Source organism: Fusarium keratoplasticum, chromosome 7 (genome assembly GCF_025433545.1).
Source record: "Fusarium keratoplasticum isolate Fu6.1 chromosome 7, whole genome shotgun sequence".
In the NCBI taxonomy this organism is placed as follows: Eukaryota; Fungi; Ascomycota; class Sordariomycetes; order Hypocreales; family Nectriaceae; genus Fusarium; species Fusarium keratoplasticum.
The window spans coordinates 1,426,294-1,444,378 of NC_070535.1; the positions used below are offsets into that span (position 1 = coordinate 1,426,294).

An 18,085-nucleotide genomic window follows, 5' to 3' on the forward strand; every position below is an offset into this window, starting at 1 on the left:
GAGCATGTGTGGAAAAATCTCGAGAAGAATCTCGTTGGGCAAGCCAGGGAGCCGGTCTCGGGGCAAAGATTCCTCAACTGGGACAATGACTTGCTCAGTCGAAGCCATGGTTTGCATTAAAGGTAATTTGTAACGCGATTTGGTTGGTTGGATGGATGTTGATGTGACTGTCTTGAACTGATGTGTTCTGCACATTCATCAAATGAGGGAAGAAATCGAGCCTTGATATCTTTTCTCACATATCTGCCGCAAATTCATTTCTCAATTGAATTGCCCCTGAAAGCGGTCGGCGGCCCTGTAATCCTGAAAGGAGGTACAAAGGCTGCTTTGTCGATAACTGCGGTCGCGGGCATGCCGATGGAGTCCCCAAGTGAGGCTGCCAGCCGCAATAATTAACGCTACGGGTATCAACAGTTGACGGCAATCCAGCCGAATCACCTGAAGTGCCGTGATATACATGACGAGAAGAATAGCTACACTACCTGCATCATCAAGTCCGCTTTTGGGGCTGCTCCTTTGTTTATCGAATACATTTGTACCGCTTGTGGCACCAAAGCCTTCGATGCGTAACTGTTTCGATTCTAAAAATAGACCGTAAATCTGACATTGGTGTGTGATTTGTGAGAAAAAAAAAAGGCAAGAGACAAATAAACCCATGGATCTGAACAGGCTGTCGGCTTTGAGGGTCCAGAACAGCCCTGCAAGTCGATGCAGGAGTCAAGAAGAAGGAGCAGGGATTTGGTTCAGACCTTTGATCTTCAACTACCACCTGATGTTTCCATGGCAATGTGAGCGGGTCTGTCGTGATCTGGTATTAGTCGGCGACCGTGGTCGGGGTAGGCAGGGAGGGAGGTCTGTCAATGGATGACGATCAGAACAGGGCTAACCCCAACTACAGAGGCCCCTGCAGCATGATCGCTGACCGAGGCACTCGCAATTAAGCTTAAACCAATTAGACGCCCGTTGGCCAGGGGCTGAATCAACAAGTCCCACTCAAGACATGGGGTTCCTGTTTCAGCTGAAGACTCGAAATGTGACAAGGGATTGGGGTGGGAGGATTGGCGCCAATAAACAGCTCACTTCCCCTTACAGTGCAGTCGCTTCTGCTTCTTTAAAGGAATCACGCATTCAAGACGCGTTCTTATTCTTGTCTTGTGCCGTCTCCATCACCAAGAACTATCCATAATGACCCGCTCGCTTCCTCTCCTCGTCGGGGCGTTTGCCGCCGTCGCGACCGCCGAGACAACGGCCTATGTCAGCTTCATGATGCCCGATTGGGATGGAGAGTATCTCTCCGCCTCCGTCGTCGGCGTTGAGGGTGCCGCGACAACTCTCGCTGTTGGCTGCAAGGGCATCACGCTGGACTGGAAGATGTGCGATACCAACCCCAAGACAATTGTCGGAGGACCCTCCACCTTGTCCATCAACTGGGTTGATCGGAGTGCTCATCTGTATGACGATGTCTTGTACACCCGGTAAGTTAAGCCAGCCGCAGGCGTTGGCAAGTCAATTAATAACCTCTCTCCAGGTCTCAGGATATTCGGTGCGACATCTACCCCGAGCAAAGCACGGCGACCTGCACTTCGACCGACATTTCCGTAATCAATGGCAAGAGGACCACCAGCGTGACGATTGAGCCAACTTCCAGACCCGACATTTACTTTCAACCTGTGGCTATCACTGCGGGCCTCGAGAAGCTGGATGGCAAAGATGACGACGAGACAACCACGATCCTTACCACGACCGCCCAGCCTCAAAGCACGAGTGTCGAGACAACCGCATCTGAGACGTCGTCCGAGGTTGCAGTCGAGACTTCGTCTGAGCTTCATATTCCATCTGAGCTTGTTGTGCCGACTCAAGCGACCGCACCATCCAAGGCCCAGGGTAATGACACCGCCAAGGCTACGTCCATCTCAGCGCCCAGCACTGGTCCAAGCACTCCCGTCGAGGTCAGCCATGCTATTGGCCTCGGATTGGCCCACAGCGCTCTTGTGGCTGGTCTTGTTGCTCTTGTTGGGGGCGCTGCTATGCTTTTGTAGAAGATGATTGCACTGTGGATTAAAGGGTGTATTGAGCGGCTGCCTTGTACTTGGATAGGTTATTATTCCTATCGCTTTAGTAGTCAGAGCTATAAATATAATCAACAAGTGTTTGGAAAGCCTCATCGAGATTTTCACTTGGGAGAATTAAGTCATATACTCCCGGAACGCGAGAATATCCTAGCTCAGCTTCTTCCACTTCCTCGGGAACACGAGCAATACCCCACTCCATCATGAGTCGCCTCAGGGGTTCGTAGATTCCTGGAGTTTCCATGCTTAGACGGGCCTCAAAGACGTCAAGACTTGGCGGTGTGATGAATACGTATCGAGCATCGAACCCAGGGATGGCCTTTAGCTGCTCAACGCCTCGCATTTCAACCTCCATGACCACTATGCGCCCCGTTGCTGACGCCGCCGCAATGGTCTGCCTCGATACCCCCGAGGAGTGGTCACCGTATGGGCCATATGTGGCGAATTCGCCGCTGGAGACCATGTTGAGGAATTCATCCGAGGATACGTAGTAGTGACTATCCAAGCTGAGTTGTCCATCGATCGGTCTATTCGTGGTATGGTGTATAGCGATTGCAAAAGAGTCAGGTAAGAGGTCCCAGAGCTTGCGCATGAGGGCATCCCTTTCTAGTACTGAAGGGCCGCATAGGATCAGAGGCCGTAAGTCTCGAGGTAGCACTAATGAAGGCATGTGGTCAACAGCTTTATCTATAGCAGCATTCGCCGAAAAGAGACGTACCAGTTGCAGTCGATGCGGCATTCAAGCTGCGTTCCATACTGTCGAATACGGCGAGATACTTCAGAGCCGACTTGGCTTGAGTATGAAGAGAATGTTAATGAGTCAATGCGACAGGGCACTCTGCCTCACCTATATACCTGCTACAACTGCAACGAAGAGTTTTAGATGACAGAGTCATACTTGTTTGTTGGGGGAACACCTGACAAAGTTTGAACTGAGACCTGCCACCTGTGCTGTCGCCGCCTCAACAAAGCTTCGTGCGAGAAATTATCACCATGAAAGCATTGAAAGCATTGTGAAGGCACTGTGAATGAGAAAACTGGTCACTTTTGATGGTTTGAACGATTAACATGGTCTGTCTGGGCGCTAACACGAAAGACCTCCCTCACAAGAACCACGCCATAGTCTCAACACCATAATATTCGAAAATGCCATGCCTGCCTATCGTCACCATCCACACGCGAAGGTGGATAGAGACTTTAAAGCTGGTCCACTTCAATAAACTACAGGTAGATGAGATGATGCTCAACAGCCCAGACAGACGGTGATGGGAGGTGGGCTCAGGCTGCTGTGGGTCTGCATGCCTCAGGCACCCACAGCAAGTTCCATCCCCGCAATGATGGAGGGCCGTCACACAGGCTATCGCAACTGTGTGGTTGACTCGACTTGTCCTTGTTCTGATCCTTTGTGATATCTTCAACATGTCCAATGCAATCGCTTCCTCATTCTCTCGCTTCTCTGTCCACCTGGGGACGGGAAAGTCCCTCACATGACCGTGATACCGTCATCGCCCCTGGCTTTGAAGCAGCTTCCCGTGAGCAAACAACGAGACGCCCCTGATGGACAAACGCGTGCGGGAGACGGGCTGTAGCCTGTACAGGTGATGAGCGATGGAAAACTCTGCTCATTATCCTCTCTTGCGTTAAACCGCCCGCATCAACATGCTTGGGGCCAAGTCGACACCAGAGTCCATGTCCGGCATCGTCTCGGCCAGCGACTGTGAGTTCTCCTGTTCTTCTGACGTGGCCTGGTTTGGGAACCTAGAGCTACCTCTGTTGACTCCTAGACAACATGCTAACTGCTGCTGCCCTTAGCTCAATCCGAGCCCGAAAACGACGTTCCCCAGCCCGTACCCGACCAAGACTGTTCCCCAGAAGCATTCGACGATGATTTCAACTTCGATTTCCGCGACGTTGCATCCGAGTCCGACATGGATAGGAGCCCCGACGCCATTGACACGGCCGAGGGTACTGCCTTCGAAGAGGAATACCGAAGCACTGATGGAGCCATAGTGCCTTCTGAACGTGAAATTGCTATTGCAGCTCTCGCAACGCTGGCCAACGAGTCAACGGCAAGCTACACCAGTTGCCCCCCGTATTCGACCTATGGCCCTTCCCCGATAAAGGCCTCCGAAGACTATTACACCATCCAAGACTTTGTTGACCATCGAATCGATCCCTCTGACCCAACAAGAGTCTAGATCCGAGTCAAATGGGTGGGCCTCGAGATACAGACCTGGGAGGACGAGCGTCGTCTCCAGGAGGATACGGCTCGCACGCTTTACGCCTACTGGAGGGCCGAAGGCGGACGCTGCTGTGCTCTGAATCTTGGACCAGACGCCGTATACCATGTTTTCTGGGTTCTTGCCAGTCGTGGGGAGGGCGCCAAGCGGCATTTCAAGTGTCAGTGGGTAGGATACCCTGCCACCGAGCAGCAGTGCTCGTGGGAGTCGGGAGCAGTTGTCAAGGTGATAGCTAGAGATGCCCTCGCGGCCTACTTTGATAGGTTGTATGAGTTTCAGTAGCTTTTGCAATTGCACTCAATCATGTACTTGAAGATGATCAGGAACATTTGATCCCCTCCTCGTCCTCGGCGCGTGGGACGCTCCAGCAGGCCCCTCGAGGCATCCAGCTCACGATTTCGGGCTCTCATTTCATCGCCAACGAGGTGCCAATTGGGTCATAAGAACTTGTCGCGCATGATATTTTCTGCACCAACGATTCTTGTTCAATCCACCCTTGACTCCAAGAAGGTTGGCCCTTATAATCGCAATCCCAGATGCACAGTTTGTGCATTTCGCCCGCTCAAATGCCCTGGTACCTCGATAGTAGAGCATTCTTTGATCTTTAGCTTCCGAGGGAGTACTGTCCTGGTCTTAGGCTGACGAGGTGAAGACCCGGTCATGTGTCAGTGATTGGTTTCATGGTGGGCTATGTTCTTGAGGATGTTGGGGGGGATGGACAGAAATCTGCCGTTACATGTCCGCGATCTAGCAAGCCCACCTATCCCGTGAATGATGATTTGTAGCTAGCATCTCAACCTATTGTTCATTTGGCGGGAGCCCAACTTAAAGGCAGACAAACCTCATCGTTCCATGTTCTCATTGCTTCTGCTCTCATCTTGCCTGACCGGGGCTGTGATTCATGGGATCAAGATTAACATAAACAATGTGAGTGTCACAGCTGGTGTGTGCTGAGCGGCTCGTGATGATGTTTCGTAGTTCATTCCAGTTGCCAAATTTCGAGTCTAAACTTTTCTCCTGTACGCGATTTGCAGCCCATCTGGATATCCCTTCTGCAACCTCCCTGACGCTAACTAGCACCACAAACGGCATCATGGCGAAGCAATTCTTGAAGCATACAGAACACAGCCGAGAACTCTTAGGACGAGACAGACTATGGACGACGTGGCGTGGCGTTGGACATTACATCAATAGCGCTACTAGTGCTACACTAACAAGCTCCCCAACTCGCTGGCATACAAAGCTGAACCGACCGTCTCAAGCCTACAGGCAGTAATCGTGCTTACCAGCCGAGTTGACCTGGCATCCGTTCTTACAGAACTTCTTGTACTTGATGCTTCCGTTGGTGCCGCATGCGAAGAGGGCGTTGGTGAAGTGCTCCTTCTTGAAGCAGGTCGTCTTGGTGGCTCGGGTGAGTTCGTCCGCAATGGTGGAGTAGTATCGGCCTGGGAGGGACATTTGTTAATAGTCTTGATAGATGATGGCGTCAAAAGGTCGGGGTACCAATGTCCATCAGGTAGTGACCGCAGTGATCGAGGTTGGGAGTGCAGTTTCTGGCCTCGCCAAAGGTTGCGAGGCTGGCCACGAGGGCAAGAGGGAGAAAGCTGATCTTCATCTTGTCGGAGTGTGTGATGTCGTTGACTTGAAGTTTAGAGTTTATTTGGTGGTGAAGAGGCCTGCTGGTGTTGATGCCCCAGAGGTATATAAGCTTAAAGCAAGCTCAGCTGGTAGTCAGGGGCTCCAGCCACAAGTCTGCCTTGTAAGATCTAGACTCTAAGGTTAAGGGGCCTGGAACCGATCGGTTGGATGCCATCACGAGTCGAGTGTTATTGTTTCTCAGCCGCAAACGCCACTCCGTCGGACTGCGGATATGACGTGGGTCAGCTCACCGTATCGAATTGTCCCAGTAGCAGATGGTGAAACAGTTTCGAGCACATTGAAAGATTATGTTGAGCAGCGATTAGGCCAAGGCCAATCTTCACTGGCCAAGAGATCCTATGCATAAAGGTCAAAAGATGAGACTTGGCCAGCCCTTTTACTGCTAGGGCTGGTTCAAGATGACCCGAGGGCCCGAGACCCCCTGAAGGCTAAGCGCCTCCTTAGCCTATCTGCAGCTAGGCACAGGGCTAAATGCATACCTTAATCAATAGCGCCAGCCAGCTCGCTAAATCATACTCTGAGGAGGAAAGTGTTGGGTGTTTACCGCCTCGGGGGCGTTGGACGACTGGAGGAATCTGATCCAAGTGATCGCCGAGCATATTTCTGGCTCTTAATTTCGGGGACCTAAGATCATCCCCATTATCAGCTGTAGGGCTTACTTTGTGATCTACTCTGGAATTCGCATTGAGATTTGGCGGACCTTGTATCTCTTTGTATATGGTGTTGGACAGCCATGGGTCCGGGACAATCTATCTATCTTCTGGCTCAGTTATCGAGATTTCCGAAACTTGAAGGCTTAAGGAATCATGCAGCTTGGCAATGGCGAGTTTCTCCCCCCCACAGGGGAGAGTGCCGAGACTAATTGTTGCAAGTCACTCAAGAGCTTCATATTGAGCTGCCTGTTCAATTTCTTCAATTCCATTCTCACTACTCAAGGCCAATCCAAACCTAGTGGAAGAAGCTCGACATCGTACCCATGAGCCCTGATAACATCTAGCACCCATTCCATTGGGGTGAAATAACCCCCCATTACTCTCGGGCACCTCTCGTCCTCCACCGCTCGAGATTCCGACAACGCGGCCAAACGAATCAAATACGCAAGACCCAGAGTCACCAGCGGCCGAGAACCTCTTTCGTCTGCCTTCGCCCATGCGCTCCTTTTCTCTTAGAACGCACCACTCTTCGTACTCCAATGTGACATTTCCGTCGGTTCGGCGCACAACGGACACTGCCTCAGCAACCGATCCAATTGCCAAGCTAGTGGTCGCGCCGTGCTTCATGACCACGATAGCCGAACCCCACGGGAGTGTGGCGGACCTGGGGTCTCTCAACTCCTCTTCTGGCATTGTATCTTGGACTTCGACGGCGTGGTTTAGCTGGTCGAAGGAGAGCAATGACCCCTGGACTCCGAGAACAGATCGTGGCATTGCATGAACACAGGCATGAAAACCTTTCTCTCCGGTAAAGATCTTGTTTCTTAGAGATGCCAGTCCCGTCTCGTGTTTGTCCTGGTGCAGGTCGATCAATGCCCAGTCCCGAAGATGCCGGGCGCCCATTTTCGTTAGACCGACGCCGTACGGAGGTGAAAAAACAACGTGTCCGATGATGCGCGACGCGGGATCATCCAGCTCTTGAAGCTTACGCAGCTTCTGTTCATCGAGCGCTATGCTGAGCTTGAGACCCTGTAGTTCGGCATCGACATTCACGGTTTGCTCCGGCATACTAGACTTTTTCTCCAGCCTCGCCATCCAGTCAATATCGCATTGAATGCTGAACGCTAAACTGCTCTTGTGTTCTCAGAGCGTGTCGTTGCCAGGCTGGATGATGGCCCAGGTTTCCTGGTACCGTCGTGTAGGTACTCGTTGTTGGGCACCCCGTCCCCAAACACAACATGCCGGCATGTCAATAGTAGTATGGCTCCAGTATCCCTTCTGCGCAGGTAAAGTCCCTTGGTGCCTTCGTGGGTTGGTTGATTGAGTGGTGCAATCGATAGCCCAAGGTAATCGCTGAAAAGCGCGTTAGTCTCGATGTCCTCGGACTTTGTCCCAGGTACCTTGGAGATTAACTTGGGTGCTGTTTCTGGCGCAATAGAAGGGTTCGACGGATGACTTGGGCTGGTAGATTCCGTCATCTTCTGTGTTGCGGTCGAGGAAGTTCTGTTCATGGCAAAGGTTTGGTTGATTGTGTAGAGAGGCCTGTCGCATTTGTAGAGCCTTCACGGTGGTTTAAATAATGGTCTTCGGTCATCATCTGCGGACTGGGAAGCCACAAACAAACTCTGATATTGCAGCTTAACTACCTGATGGTCAACGTTTTTTCACGCCGCGACTACCACCCCAGATTGACTTTTCGACTCGTCCGGCGCTCAACATGTTAGACTTGCATTTCCGTGAGGGTTATCATCTTGGATTCTGGCAGTACAATGAGTGACAATCTTGCAGGAATGTAGCCCGTTGCGAGGATCCTCTGGACGCGTGCATGATGCCCAAGAAAAGCACAAACGAGAAAAAGAGAGTCTGTGTCTTTGGTCACGGGTTGTTCGCGCGTGCGATACCGTGACAAAGTACCTCAAGAGGCAACAGATACAGTAAGAGGCCTACGCTAAATCTGCCCACAGCAGGCTTCAACAGCGCGCAATGAGTCCGTGTCGAGTTCTTGCACAGCCTCAATCGATCCGGTTTGGGCATGACATCACCGGCTGCCTCGGCCACAGTTAGCAGCTTCAGCCCTACGAACAGGGGTTTGGGGCTATTAATAAAATACGAGCTGACCGCATGCCACGACATCACGTTGATTGAACATGATTGGTCGCCATGAATAGGCAGCTCTTTATGGATGATGAAGAGGTTCTTGTAGTTTGGGCCGTCAATTTCCATATATAGGTCAATCTGGCTACATCGAACATGCTTTTCTCTTGAGCATTGTATCGCGTTAAATTCATTTACCTCCTTGCTTTACTGCGTCTGCTTCACATCCTCAATGGTAAGCAATCGGCGCCTCCAAACAATTGGCCTCACGAGTTGTGGCACTAATAACATTCTGAAGGCGCTCTCAGAACTGGAATCCAACTTGGAAAGGGCAGCGGAAAACGAGAAAAACACAGAGTGGGTTTACCAGTCTTTGCCTTCATGAACGATGGGCTGATCTCTTACAGCATCAATACTGTGTATGGCTCAAATCCTCGAAGCAGAGATGGCGGCACACACCAAGAGCTGCTCCAAAAGCTCTATAGCTCCTCCCACTACCACATCAAGAACAGTCACCCTGCACGCATCGACGGCACATGTGAATGGTTCACTAGCCACCCTCGGTTTCATCTTTGGAGAGACAGCGAAACCTCCAGCCTTCTATGGGTCACGGGAGAGCCGGGTTGCGGAAAGTCAGTTCTTTCAAGATACCTAGCAGATGAGGTGCTGCGAAATCTCTCTCTCTGCTACTTTTTCTTCAAGGCTGAAGTTAAGGGACAAGATATGGCAGAGGATGCTCTTTGTTGTATTTTGCGACAGCTCTTGGAACAAAGACCACAGCTTCTGTCAGATCGCATCTTTCAGCTTCTCGAAGATGACGGCGACAGGGTGCGGACCTCCATCCGAAGGTTATGGCGCATATTGGCCTTGGCTGCATCGAAAAACACGGCCAGTCAAATTGTATGCATTCTAGATGGCCTCGACGAGTGCCAGGAAGAAAGCAGACAGTTGCTTGTGGAAACCCTCAACAGCTTCTTCGCCGAAACCCACACGACCCCTAGGCTGAAAGTCTTGATAACGAGCCGAACACTTTCTCATTCCGAGCGACGATTGTACAAACCGACATCAACTGTCCATCTGGGACGGGACCCTCAATCAGACTTTGGGAGCCTTGGCGCCGAGATTGACCTCGCAATCTCTTGCCGACTAGCGGGTTTAAGGGAAAGACTGAACCTAACAGAATCGGAACAGAGGAAGCTGGCTATGAATATCAAACAGGCCCCCGAGCGCACTCATCTATGGGTCTTTCTCCTCTTTGAATTCCTCGCCAACTCCCCCGGTTACGTCAAGGAATCTCGCAGAAACCTCCCCACAACAGTCAATGAAGTCTACGAGAAGATTCTCTCCACAAGCCCAAGGCCGATGAAAACAAGGAAGTTGCTCCAGATCATCATGGCGGCAGTGCGACCTCTGAGCCTAACTGAGATGGCAGTGGCTCTGGCAGTTGAGGAGGGACACACATCACAAAGCGAGCTGGATATTGAACCCGATGATCACTTTCGCCACACACTGCAGCGGCTTTGCGGTCCTCTGGTTTCTGTCATCGACGGCAGGATATATCTGTTTCACCAGACCTTGAAAACATTCCTGATCCAAGAAGATGCCACAAACTCCTCTTCTGAGACTTCACTTGTGAGTCAAGCAATCAATGACCACAAGTGGTTGTCCTCAATCTCTCCGAGTAGCTCGAACAACATGCTTGGGCGCATCTGTGCTCAGTATCTTCTCTTCACCGACGTTGAGGATTCCTTCCAGAACCCCCTCGGAAACATCGAAAAGCTACGGACCAAGCCGCTGGAGGGTCTCTCCGAGAACTACCCTTTTCTTGGTTATGCGTGGGAGAACTGGGCTATCCACTCAAGAACACCATTGGACGACGATCAAGGTGATGATTCACACATGCAACAAATGCTCCAACTTTGCTCTCCGCACAGATTGTCGACTCTGATTTGGCTCCGAAGGAAGTGGTGCCACCCAAAATTGGACGCTGAAGATATCACGAGACTCATCGTGGCATCTTACCTGGGACTTTCGTCAGTAACTCAACATCTACTGCGACTTGATACGACAGAGCCCAACGTGAGAGATGGCATTTTTGGCCGGCCTGCCCTGTCTTGGGCGGCAGGAGGTGGCTTTGAAGCTGTCGTCAAAACATTTATCGACACACAGAGAGCCGCCAAGAGAAGAAGTTGGCTGGAGCGTCTCTTGGGTACCGGCGTCATTCAAGTGGACTCGAAGAGCAAGCCACCTCGCACTCTGAGCGTCAGTCACCGACCTTGCACTCCATTGGGATGGGCTGTGCGGTTCGGACACGAAGGTGTCGTTAAGCGGCTCATTGCGACCAACCAGGTCAAAATTGATGATAGGATGCTATTTGATGCGGCCAAGGGAGGATACTTGGGTATCATAGAGGCCTTGCTCGGGACAGGTCAGGTAAGAGTTGACGCAAGAGACCTTTTCAAGCGAACACTCTTATCCCGCGCATCGGAGTCCGGCCATACGGGAGTAACCGGGTACCTGCTCTCGCTTGGAGGATTTGACATTGACGCGAGAGATGTGGCGGGGCGGACAGCAGTAACATACGCTGCGCGAGCTGGTGAAGATGAAGTCTTGGAGCAGTTGCTGGCTACGGGCAAGGTTGACGTCGACTGCGAAGATCAAGTTCATCGTACACCATTGTGTTACGCTGCAGAACAAGGCCAGGACCCTTGCGTAAAGCTGTTGCTCTCAACTGGCCAAGCAGATGTCAATTCCCGAGACGAGAGAGGTGAGACGCCATTGTCTCTTGCGGTCGGTCAAGGAAAGGAGGAATGTGTCAAGCTGCTGCTTGCGACAGGAAAGGCAAAACTTGATACCGAGGATTACATGGGAAGAACGCCGCTGGACATTGCCTTGATACGTGGCTACGAGGGATGTGCTGCATTGTTGGAAGAGCGGAGGGAGACCCCAAGGTGACGAATTCGCCAAGAACCTAAATATCGGATCGAATAGTCATTTGTATAGGAACGTAATGATAATGTCTAATCTGTGTAATAATCATTTTGTCATAATCTTTTACTATTGGGCCTTTATGCCGTCGTCGTGAGGACAATTGTTTGTTGCTCGTGTGTTTGACACTCCTTGATTGTCCCACGGAATGGAAGCATCTTGTCATCATCATCAACAATGGGTTTTCCGGTGTTTTCCTAAGAACTAATAATGTTAAAAACACCAAGCTTTCCAAGATTTGCCCGGTTGACTCAGACCGATGGTCAATAAGGTTAAAGGGGCCGAACCTGAGCGGCATCAAACTCAATCCGAGGGCCTTCGGGGGGGCATGTATGCAACAGAATCCCGGGACAATAGGTCCATATCACATGCGAAAATGTTCCATGCCGAGCAGGGGCTGGAGACAGCCTAGTTGGAAATAAGCTCGCGCATGGGGTGCACAGCGGAAGGCTGATGAGATTCGTTTCTTGGAAGACCGCGCGTCCAGTTCTGTTCACCGGGCGAGGGGCTGGTGTACTGGAGAAGCTCTTGGTTGGTGATGCAAGGACTACAAGCAACGCCATCACCTGCAGAAAGTGAGTCAAAACGATGGCAGCCTTCGCCATCTCCGGCGAGTCTTTAACGTCCACGCCCCAGGGCAACCCAGATCAGGCCAGAAGTCTGAAGCGGGACATGAGCTGAGTTGAGAGCCACGGGTTGAGGGAGAACCACTGCTGATGGGCTCCCAAGAACAATGGGCGAGCAGGGGATCACGAAGTGCCAAGAGGCATAGGTTCGTCCTAAACGCGACCTTGTAGCCGCAGGTTGGAATTTGGGTCGTTCAACTGTCTACTGCGTTCTTCTGTCACCTTCCACCCCGAGTCTAGCCGGCCTTGGATTCCTTTCCCCAAGAGCCTGGTTTGTGCTGCTCATGGGATGCCAAGGCAAGAACTCTGCGTCCTCAGGGTTGCGTGGAAGACACACAACGCGAGGCGCGACAATGGGCCGCTCAGTCAGTAGACTGCGGCATTAGCACCGAGGCCGGGTTCGACGCAAAGTACGATGTCGAGGAGAGAATACCTGGCACCCTCTGGGACGGCACCGTCAATACGATAGACGTCTTTAGGGCGAGTGTAGGGGTCGGGCACGCAACGGCTTCGTCGGAGGAAATAACGGCTGTCGTGTGTTAGCTCAGTGAGATTAGGAAGAGTTCGCGCAGCCGGCAGAGCTCCTGATTGTGGTTCCAGGAATGTGTAGAGGAGGCGGCGGAAGAAAGGTTCGAACGTCTGGCGCCTACGCAAGGCCTCGAGAGGTGTGCTTCAAAAGAGAAAGAATGGGCCATCCAAGGCATACAGCACGGGGCAGTCAGCCCAAGACAATGTAACTCCAGCAGAATTCGGCGCGCAGAGCTCGCAACGGGATTTCAGCGCGGAATCCTTACAGTACAATTTTGGGGCATGTTTCACCAGGAGTTGGTGTGTGTTTCAACCGCCATTACAATGGCGACCTGAACTAGTGTGGCGCAGCTGATGTCCAAATGTGACACACAACTGTGACCTCCCATCTATTGGGAATGCTGCCAGTAGAGATGAAGAAATATCACGCCTTCCACTCTATTTCTATATCGCCTTTATTCTAATACCCCCCTCACGTCTGAAACTCCGGGACTTGGACTTGACTTTCACCGTCAAATTGGCTAAGAAATTCCCGGGCCGCCTGGGCTTGCCTCACCACCACGTCCCTATGCATTTCACTTCGAGGAATGAATCGGACGCGGAAGGGCTCCGGTCGCATGTTCTCCGACTCAGTAAAAGCAAAGATATCCAACCGTTCCTCCGTCCCCTGTGATTCATATTAGTCTCGTATATAATGTGTACATCCGGAGAGCGACGTACATCTGGGAGAAGAGCTGGTTTCATCTCGAATGTCCACAGTAGGCGAGCAAACGTGAGGAAGAGACCTTGCTCGGCTAATGGCTGACCACTGCACTGTCTCCGTCCCCAGCCAAATGCGCTGTGCCCCTTTTTAACTGGGAAAGGCGGTTCCTGATCTCGGTCGATAAACCGTTCGGGTCGGTACTCGTCTGGGTTCGGGAAGCACTTGGGATCGCGGTGGATAGCCCACATGTTACCGGTGATCCATGTACCTCTCGGAATAAGGTAGCCTCGATACACGTCATCCTGAATCGGAGCGTGAGGAATTCCGCCCAGGATTGTAACAGTGCGCCAGCGAAGAGTTTCCTCAACGCACGCCCGGATGTAAGCCAATGATGGCTCATCCTCCCAGTCAGGGAGCCGTCCACCCACCGCCTGTTCAATGCAAGCATGCGCCTTTTTCTGAACCTCGGGAAATGCGCACATGGCGAAAATAAAGGTCAGGGTTGTAGAAGCGGTGGTATCGACCCCACCGCCGATAAGGTTGCCAGCAAGAAAAGACATCTCTGCATCACTTAGATCAGCTGTTTTGCTCTCTTTGAGTAGCAGATCTGAAAACAGCGGTCCATTCGTAGATGACTGTGACGCCTCCCGAGTAAGTGAGGTGAAGAAATTACTGATCCTTCTGGCGTTCTCAACCAGGTTGGAGGCGTCCGGGTAGAGAGCTCGAGGTAATTTGAGGAGCCAGGGAATGGATTCCATTATGAACATCCCGGGAATTACAAAGTCCACGCCCTCCATGAACTTCAGCGCCATCTGAGCGATGTTGTCGTCCACTCTGGCAACGCGACGCCCGAACCCGATGCAGGAAACAATGGAGACCGAGTACCGTTCGATTGCCTTGACATATCGATCAGGTGCTGCGAGGAGATCCCGGAGTAGTATTTTGATCTCAGCGTCCTGGAAAGGTCGATATGCGCGTACTGCCTGGGTTCCCACCGCCTGGTGTGTGAGCCGGCGGTGATATCTCCAACGGTCTCCGTATGGCAGAACAGCTTGATCATTTTCAGACGCGTTCCGAGATTCGCCGAGCATAACCATGGGAGGGCGGGACGAGTAGATGCTCGCCCGCTTATCGCAAAGATCCGTGATGGTCCAAATGTCGTTGCATACAATGCTAGGTTTGTGGCCGTACCAAATGGTGATCATTGGGCTGTTGTATTGCTTGGAAAGGTCGGACAGGTAAAGCCATGGTCGAGGAAGCTTGATTTGAAAATGGTTTCCAACGATGGGCCATGGAAATGGCCCTGGGGGTAGTGATCGACGCTGGATGAGAACGCGTGGGTATTGTCTCAAAGCGATCAAGACAAGATAGCCGACCACCAATGAAACCAAAATGGCAACAGCTCTATTTGGCGTTGCGATAGCCCATGAGATGAGAGCCACGACGCTCGATCTATGCTGGATTTCTGTGGTCATTTTAAATAATGAGAGACTATGTGCTGGATGAACTAGTCATGGCATGGTCGATTCCTGCAGTCTATCCATTATATAGCGGTGACGAGGGAGGCCTTGGTGCTTGGTTTGGATGCATACTGTCCCACCAACATCTGGAACCCATCCCACATCACATCTGTTCCCTTATGTGGGGCTCGATGCTGAATCGCGGGGGAGGCTTTTGAGGAAAAGATCGCATGTCACCACCGGTTATTTTCCGGGTGTCAAGTGAAGCCAGCCTGCGCCTGTGTGAGCAACGGCGGGCTGGAAATGCGACACCTGAGCAAGTTTGGAGCCGATGGTGAGGAGCCGATAATTAGCGGGGCCCAAAATTGCCGGGGGTGGCGCGGATGGCTCCACGGCAGATGTATCACGGGCTCGACACGCAGAAAGTATGGATGGTATTGGTAACATGGCCATTTGCAGTTCACGCAACTGCCTGTGACCGAGGTGGAAGGAGAGCTTATCGCCACATTGTCCTAGTTCACAACTGGGCCTTGGACTGGGACTGATCTTTCTACGTCCTCGAATCTGCCACAATGGGTTGGCCTTCATTGATATCAACCCTCTACTTCTTTTTGAGATTTTTACGCCAGTTCTTCGAAGGTCTGTTACTGCCACGAAGTGGAACGGAGACGATGTGGGCAGTCTGGCCCGCAGACAACCTAGTACGGCTGTAAAATGCTTCTTTAGCTTCCGTCTTTCAGATTTCGATGCCACCACAAGCGCGACTCACTATTCGGGAGCCCAGTCCTGGGTCTGTTTCAAGCAAAAGTCCAGTGGGTTAGTAAGTGTCGTTGCATCCCCGAGAGGGATTCTTTCCCGTTTCATGGTTAAGCCCCAGTAAAACGATCCTTACACCAGATCGTAAACCATTCCCGCGTTTCTTCTGGAACCCCGTGCTCCAGGGGCTGGGAGATGCACTCCCGGATCATCAGCGGTCATCTTCATCAGAATTGGTATTGCGACACGGCCATACAAGTAAAGAAGAAGCTCATATCCTTAGTAAAGGTCGCGATTGGACCTACTCGAAGCCGGCTTGGCAGTGTATTGATAAGGTCCTTAGTTAAGCACCCCTTGTTGAGAAACATGACGCGGCTGTCGATGTCGACAAACTTTTAACCCCGACTTGGTCAGTGACAATGTCGTATCTGTTCAACCTTTTTTTTTCGCATTGGACATGTCCAGCCGCTTGTATAGGCTTCAGCAGGATGCTCCTCAAAACAGCACGGTTGATTGCCGCCGATTTGGAGTAGCCGGGAAAGCTTGGTCAGATCCAGCAATGCTTCGCGAATCGGGGGTTGCAAATCGTGGGTGCCGCGTTCCCTGCCGCGGAAAATTGGCCGCACTTTGCGCATGGATGGCGGATGTGACTCGTCGGTCAAACAGGCGTCGAAACCGATATCAGCTTCGTCGCCGATGCGAATCTGGTAGCCTTCCCTTTTAGAATCAGCAGCATCGCGCTCGTAAACAGAAATCTCCACCCCGTTGTTGAGGAGACCGTTGGCCAAAGGGAGACCCAGCGAGACCGCCACCGACAATTGCGACTTTGAAATGCGCCATGGCTGACCAGGTTCGATGTTGACACTGATGTCATCCAGAGGCCCTCTTTTGCGTGTACGCAGCCCACCATAATAAGTGCTGTCGTCAAGGCCAGCATTCATCTCCACAAGTTGAGGAGCGATACCTCTCACCTGTTAGCCCTCCGAGGAGCCGATCAAATGTTGCCTATTTAGCGTACGTCCCCGCGCCGCCCTGCATACGGCTCCTCAAAAGTGGATTATGTGGAGTGAGTCGGCTTTGTCCTACTGTGCCGTAATGTTGTCACTTCGCATGTTGATCCCAGCAGGAGCGTACAGGGTGCCCGAGAGGGCTTAGAGCACGAATCCCCGGGGTAATTTCACCATGGAGCGGTATAAAGGGAGATGTCAAGGGACTTCCATTGTCGTGTACGCTGCAATTGCCTTTACCAATCTCACAACTCTTCACCCTGTTTTTCACAACCATGTCTCTCCAAGGACTGTCAATCATGGAGTGGGAGCGGCATCTCGCTGGCTGGCTCAGTCCTGGCCGCTTCGTCGTCGTCGCCGTTGCTGCCGTACCTTTTCTGGCCCTTACATTTTCTTACTGCCGCGGCCTCTACCGCCTTTACTGGCATCCCCTATCAAAGTTCCCCGGGCCAAAGGAAGCTACCAAGTCGGATCTGTGGCTAAATCACCAAGATCTTACCCCATTCCCAGAAGACACATTCGAAGATCTTCATCGCCAGTATGGTGAGTTCATTGTCATCTTAGGTTAACAAGCATCAAAAGCGCAACGGGTTTGAGTCGTTCTTTCACGGTAGCTATCATGCATGACTGACAGCTCGTCCGTTGCAGGAGCCAAGGCTATTCGCATCGCACCCAACGAGCTGCACATCAACGAAACATCACTGTACAAGGCCATCTACAAACAATCAAACCCGTTCCCTAAACACGAACAATTCTATCTTGGGTTCGCCACCGAGGCACCCACCTCATTCACCGAGGTTGATAAGGCTAAGCACAAGGAACGCCGTCGCATGTTGAGCTCGATGTTCTCGCGTGCCGGAGTACTAAAACTCGAAGATCTTATCTGGGAGCGTCTCAAGTTGCTGGAGAACAAGATTGATTGACTTTGTGACAAGGATATCGATTTATACAATGCTTTCAGGTATGTTATACCAATTGACCGCTCTCCCTTTTCAGTTGGACCGCGGAATCAGACTTATTTGAAACTAAATCCCTGGCAGGCTGTTGACAACGAACATCATTTTGGAATTTTGCTTTGGAGACAGCGGTGGTATGATGGAGCAAGACCCAAACGGCTTCACCTCCAAATTTCTCGAGGCTTTTACCGTTGGTTCGGCAGCCGTGACTACATTCCGGCAATATCCCTGGATACGTGCTATTCTCAACAAGATGCCGGACGGACTATTGAGAGTCCTCAACCCAGAAGCAGCAGGTTTTCTAGATCTGATCGACGTGAGTTCCATTGCTTCCAGTGGGCCATCA

General features: G+C 51.7%; 7 protein-coding genes across 7 annotated transcripts; 4 read left to right on the forward strand and 3 right to left on the reverse strand.

Moving 5' to 3' along the window:
- Window positions 1-1,185: 1,185 nt before the first annotated feature.
- On the forward strand, window positions 1,186-2,039 carry NCS57_00961700 (uncharacterized protein; the record flags this gene model as incomplete). Its single annotated transcript, XM_053059386.1, has 2 exons — window positions 1,186-1,475; window positions 1,529-2,039. 2 exons carry the CDS (start codon window positions 1,186-1,188, stop codon window positions 2,037-2,039), a joined length of 801 nt encoding a protein of 266 aa, XP_052911457.1.
- A 76-nt stretch (window positions 2,040-2,115) lies between these two features.
- NCS57_00961800 (Guanylate kinase-like domain-containing protein) lies at window positions 2,116-2,824 on the reverse strand (the record flags this gene model as incomplete). The annotated part of the gene is made up of 2 exons (XM_053059387.1): window positions 2,116-2,726; window positions 2,788-2,824. 2 exons carry the CDS (start codon window positions 2,822-2,824, stop codon window positions 2,116-2,118), a joined length of 648 nt encoding a protein of 215 aa, XP_052911458.1.
- Window positions 2,825-3,728: 904 nt separating this feature from the next.
- On the forward strand, window positions 3,729-4,591 carry NCS57_00961900 (uncharacterized protein; the record flags this gene model as incomplete). The annotated part of the gene is made up of 3 exons (XM_053059388.1): window positions 3,729-3,786; window positions 3,882-4,225; window positions 4,268-4,591. The coding sequence occupies 3 exons, from the start codon at window positions 3,729-3,731 to the stop codon at window positions 4,589-4,591; spliced, it is 726 nt and encodes a 241-aa protein (XP_052911459.1).
- Window positions 4,592-6,840: 2,249 nt separating this feature from the next.
- On the reverse strand, window positions 6,841-7,689 carry NCS57_00962000 (uncharacterized protein; the record flags this gene model as incomplete). The annotated part of the gene is made up of 1 exon (XM_053059389.1): window positions 6,841-7,689. One exon carries the CDS (start codon window positions 7,687-7,689, stop codon window positions 6,841-6,843), a length of 849 nt encoding a protein of 282 aa, XP_052911460.1.
- A 1,201-nt stretch (window positions 7,690-8,890) lies between these two features.
- On the forward strand, window positions 8,891-11,670 carry NCS57_00962100 (NACHT domain-containing protein; the record flags this gene model as incomplete). The annotated part of the gene is made up of 3 exons (XM_053059390.1): window positions 8,891-8,950; window positions 9,014-9,072; window positions 9,123-11,670. The coding sequence occupies exons 1-3, from the start codon at window positions 8,948-8,950 to the stop codon at window positions 11,668-11,670; spliced, it is 2,610 nt and encodes an 869-aa protein (XP_052911461.1). The 5' UTR covers window positions 8,891-8,947.
- Window positions 11,671-13,329: 1,659 nt separating this feature from the next.
- NCS57_00962200 (uncharacterized protein) lies at window positions 13,330-15,035 on the reverse strand (the record flags this gene model as incomplete). The annotated part of the gene is made up of 2 exons (XM_053059391.1): window positions 13,330-13,524; window positions 13,578-15,035. The coding sequence occupies 2 exons, from the start codon at window positions 15,033-15,035 to the stop codon at window positions 13,330-13,332; spliced, it is 1,653 nt and encodes a 550-aa protein (XP_052911462.1).
- A 2,288-nt stretch (window positions 15,036-17,323) lies between these two features.
- NCS57_00962300 (uncharacterized protein) lies at window positions 17,324-17,706 on the forward strand (the record flags this gene model as incomplete). The annotated part of the gene is made up of 2 exons (XM_053059392.1): window positions 17,324-17,326; window positions 17,398-17,706. 2 exons carry the CDS (start codon window positions 17,324-17,326, stop codon window positions 17,704-17,706), a joined length of 312 nt encoding a protein of 103 aa, XP_052911463.1.
- Window positions 17,707-18,085: the final 379 nt, after the last annotated feature.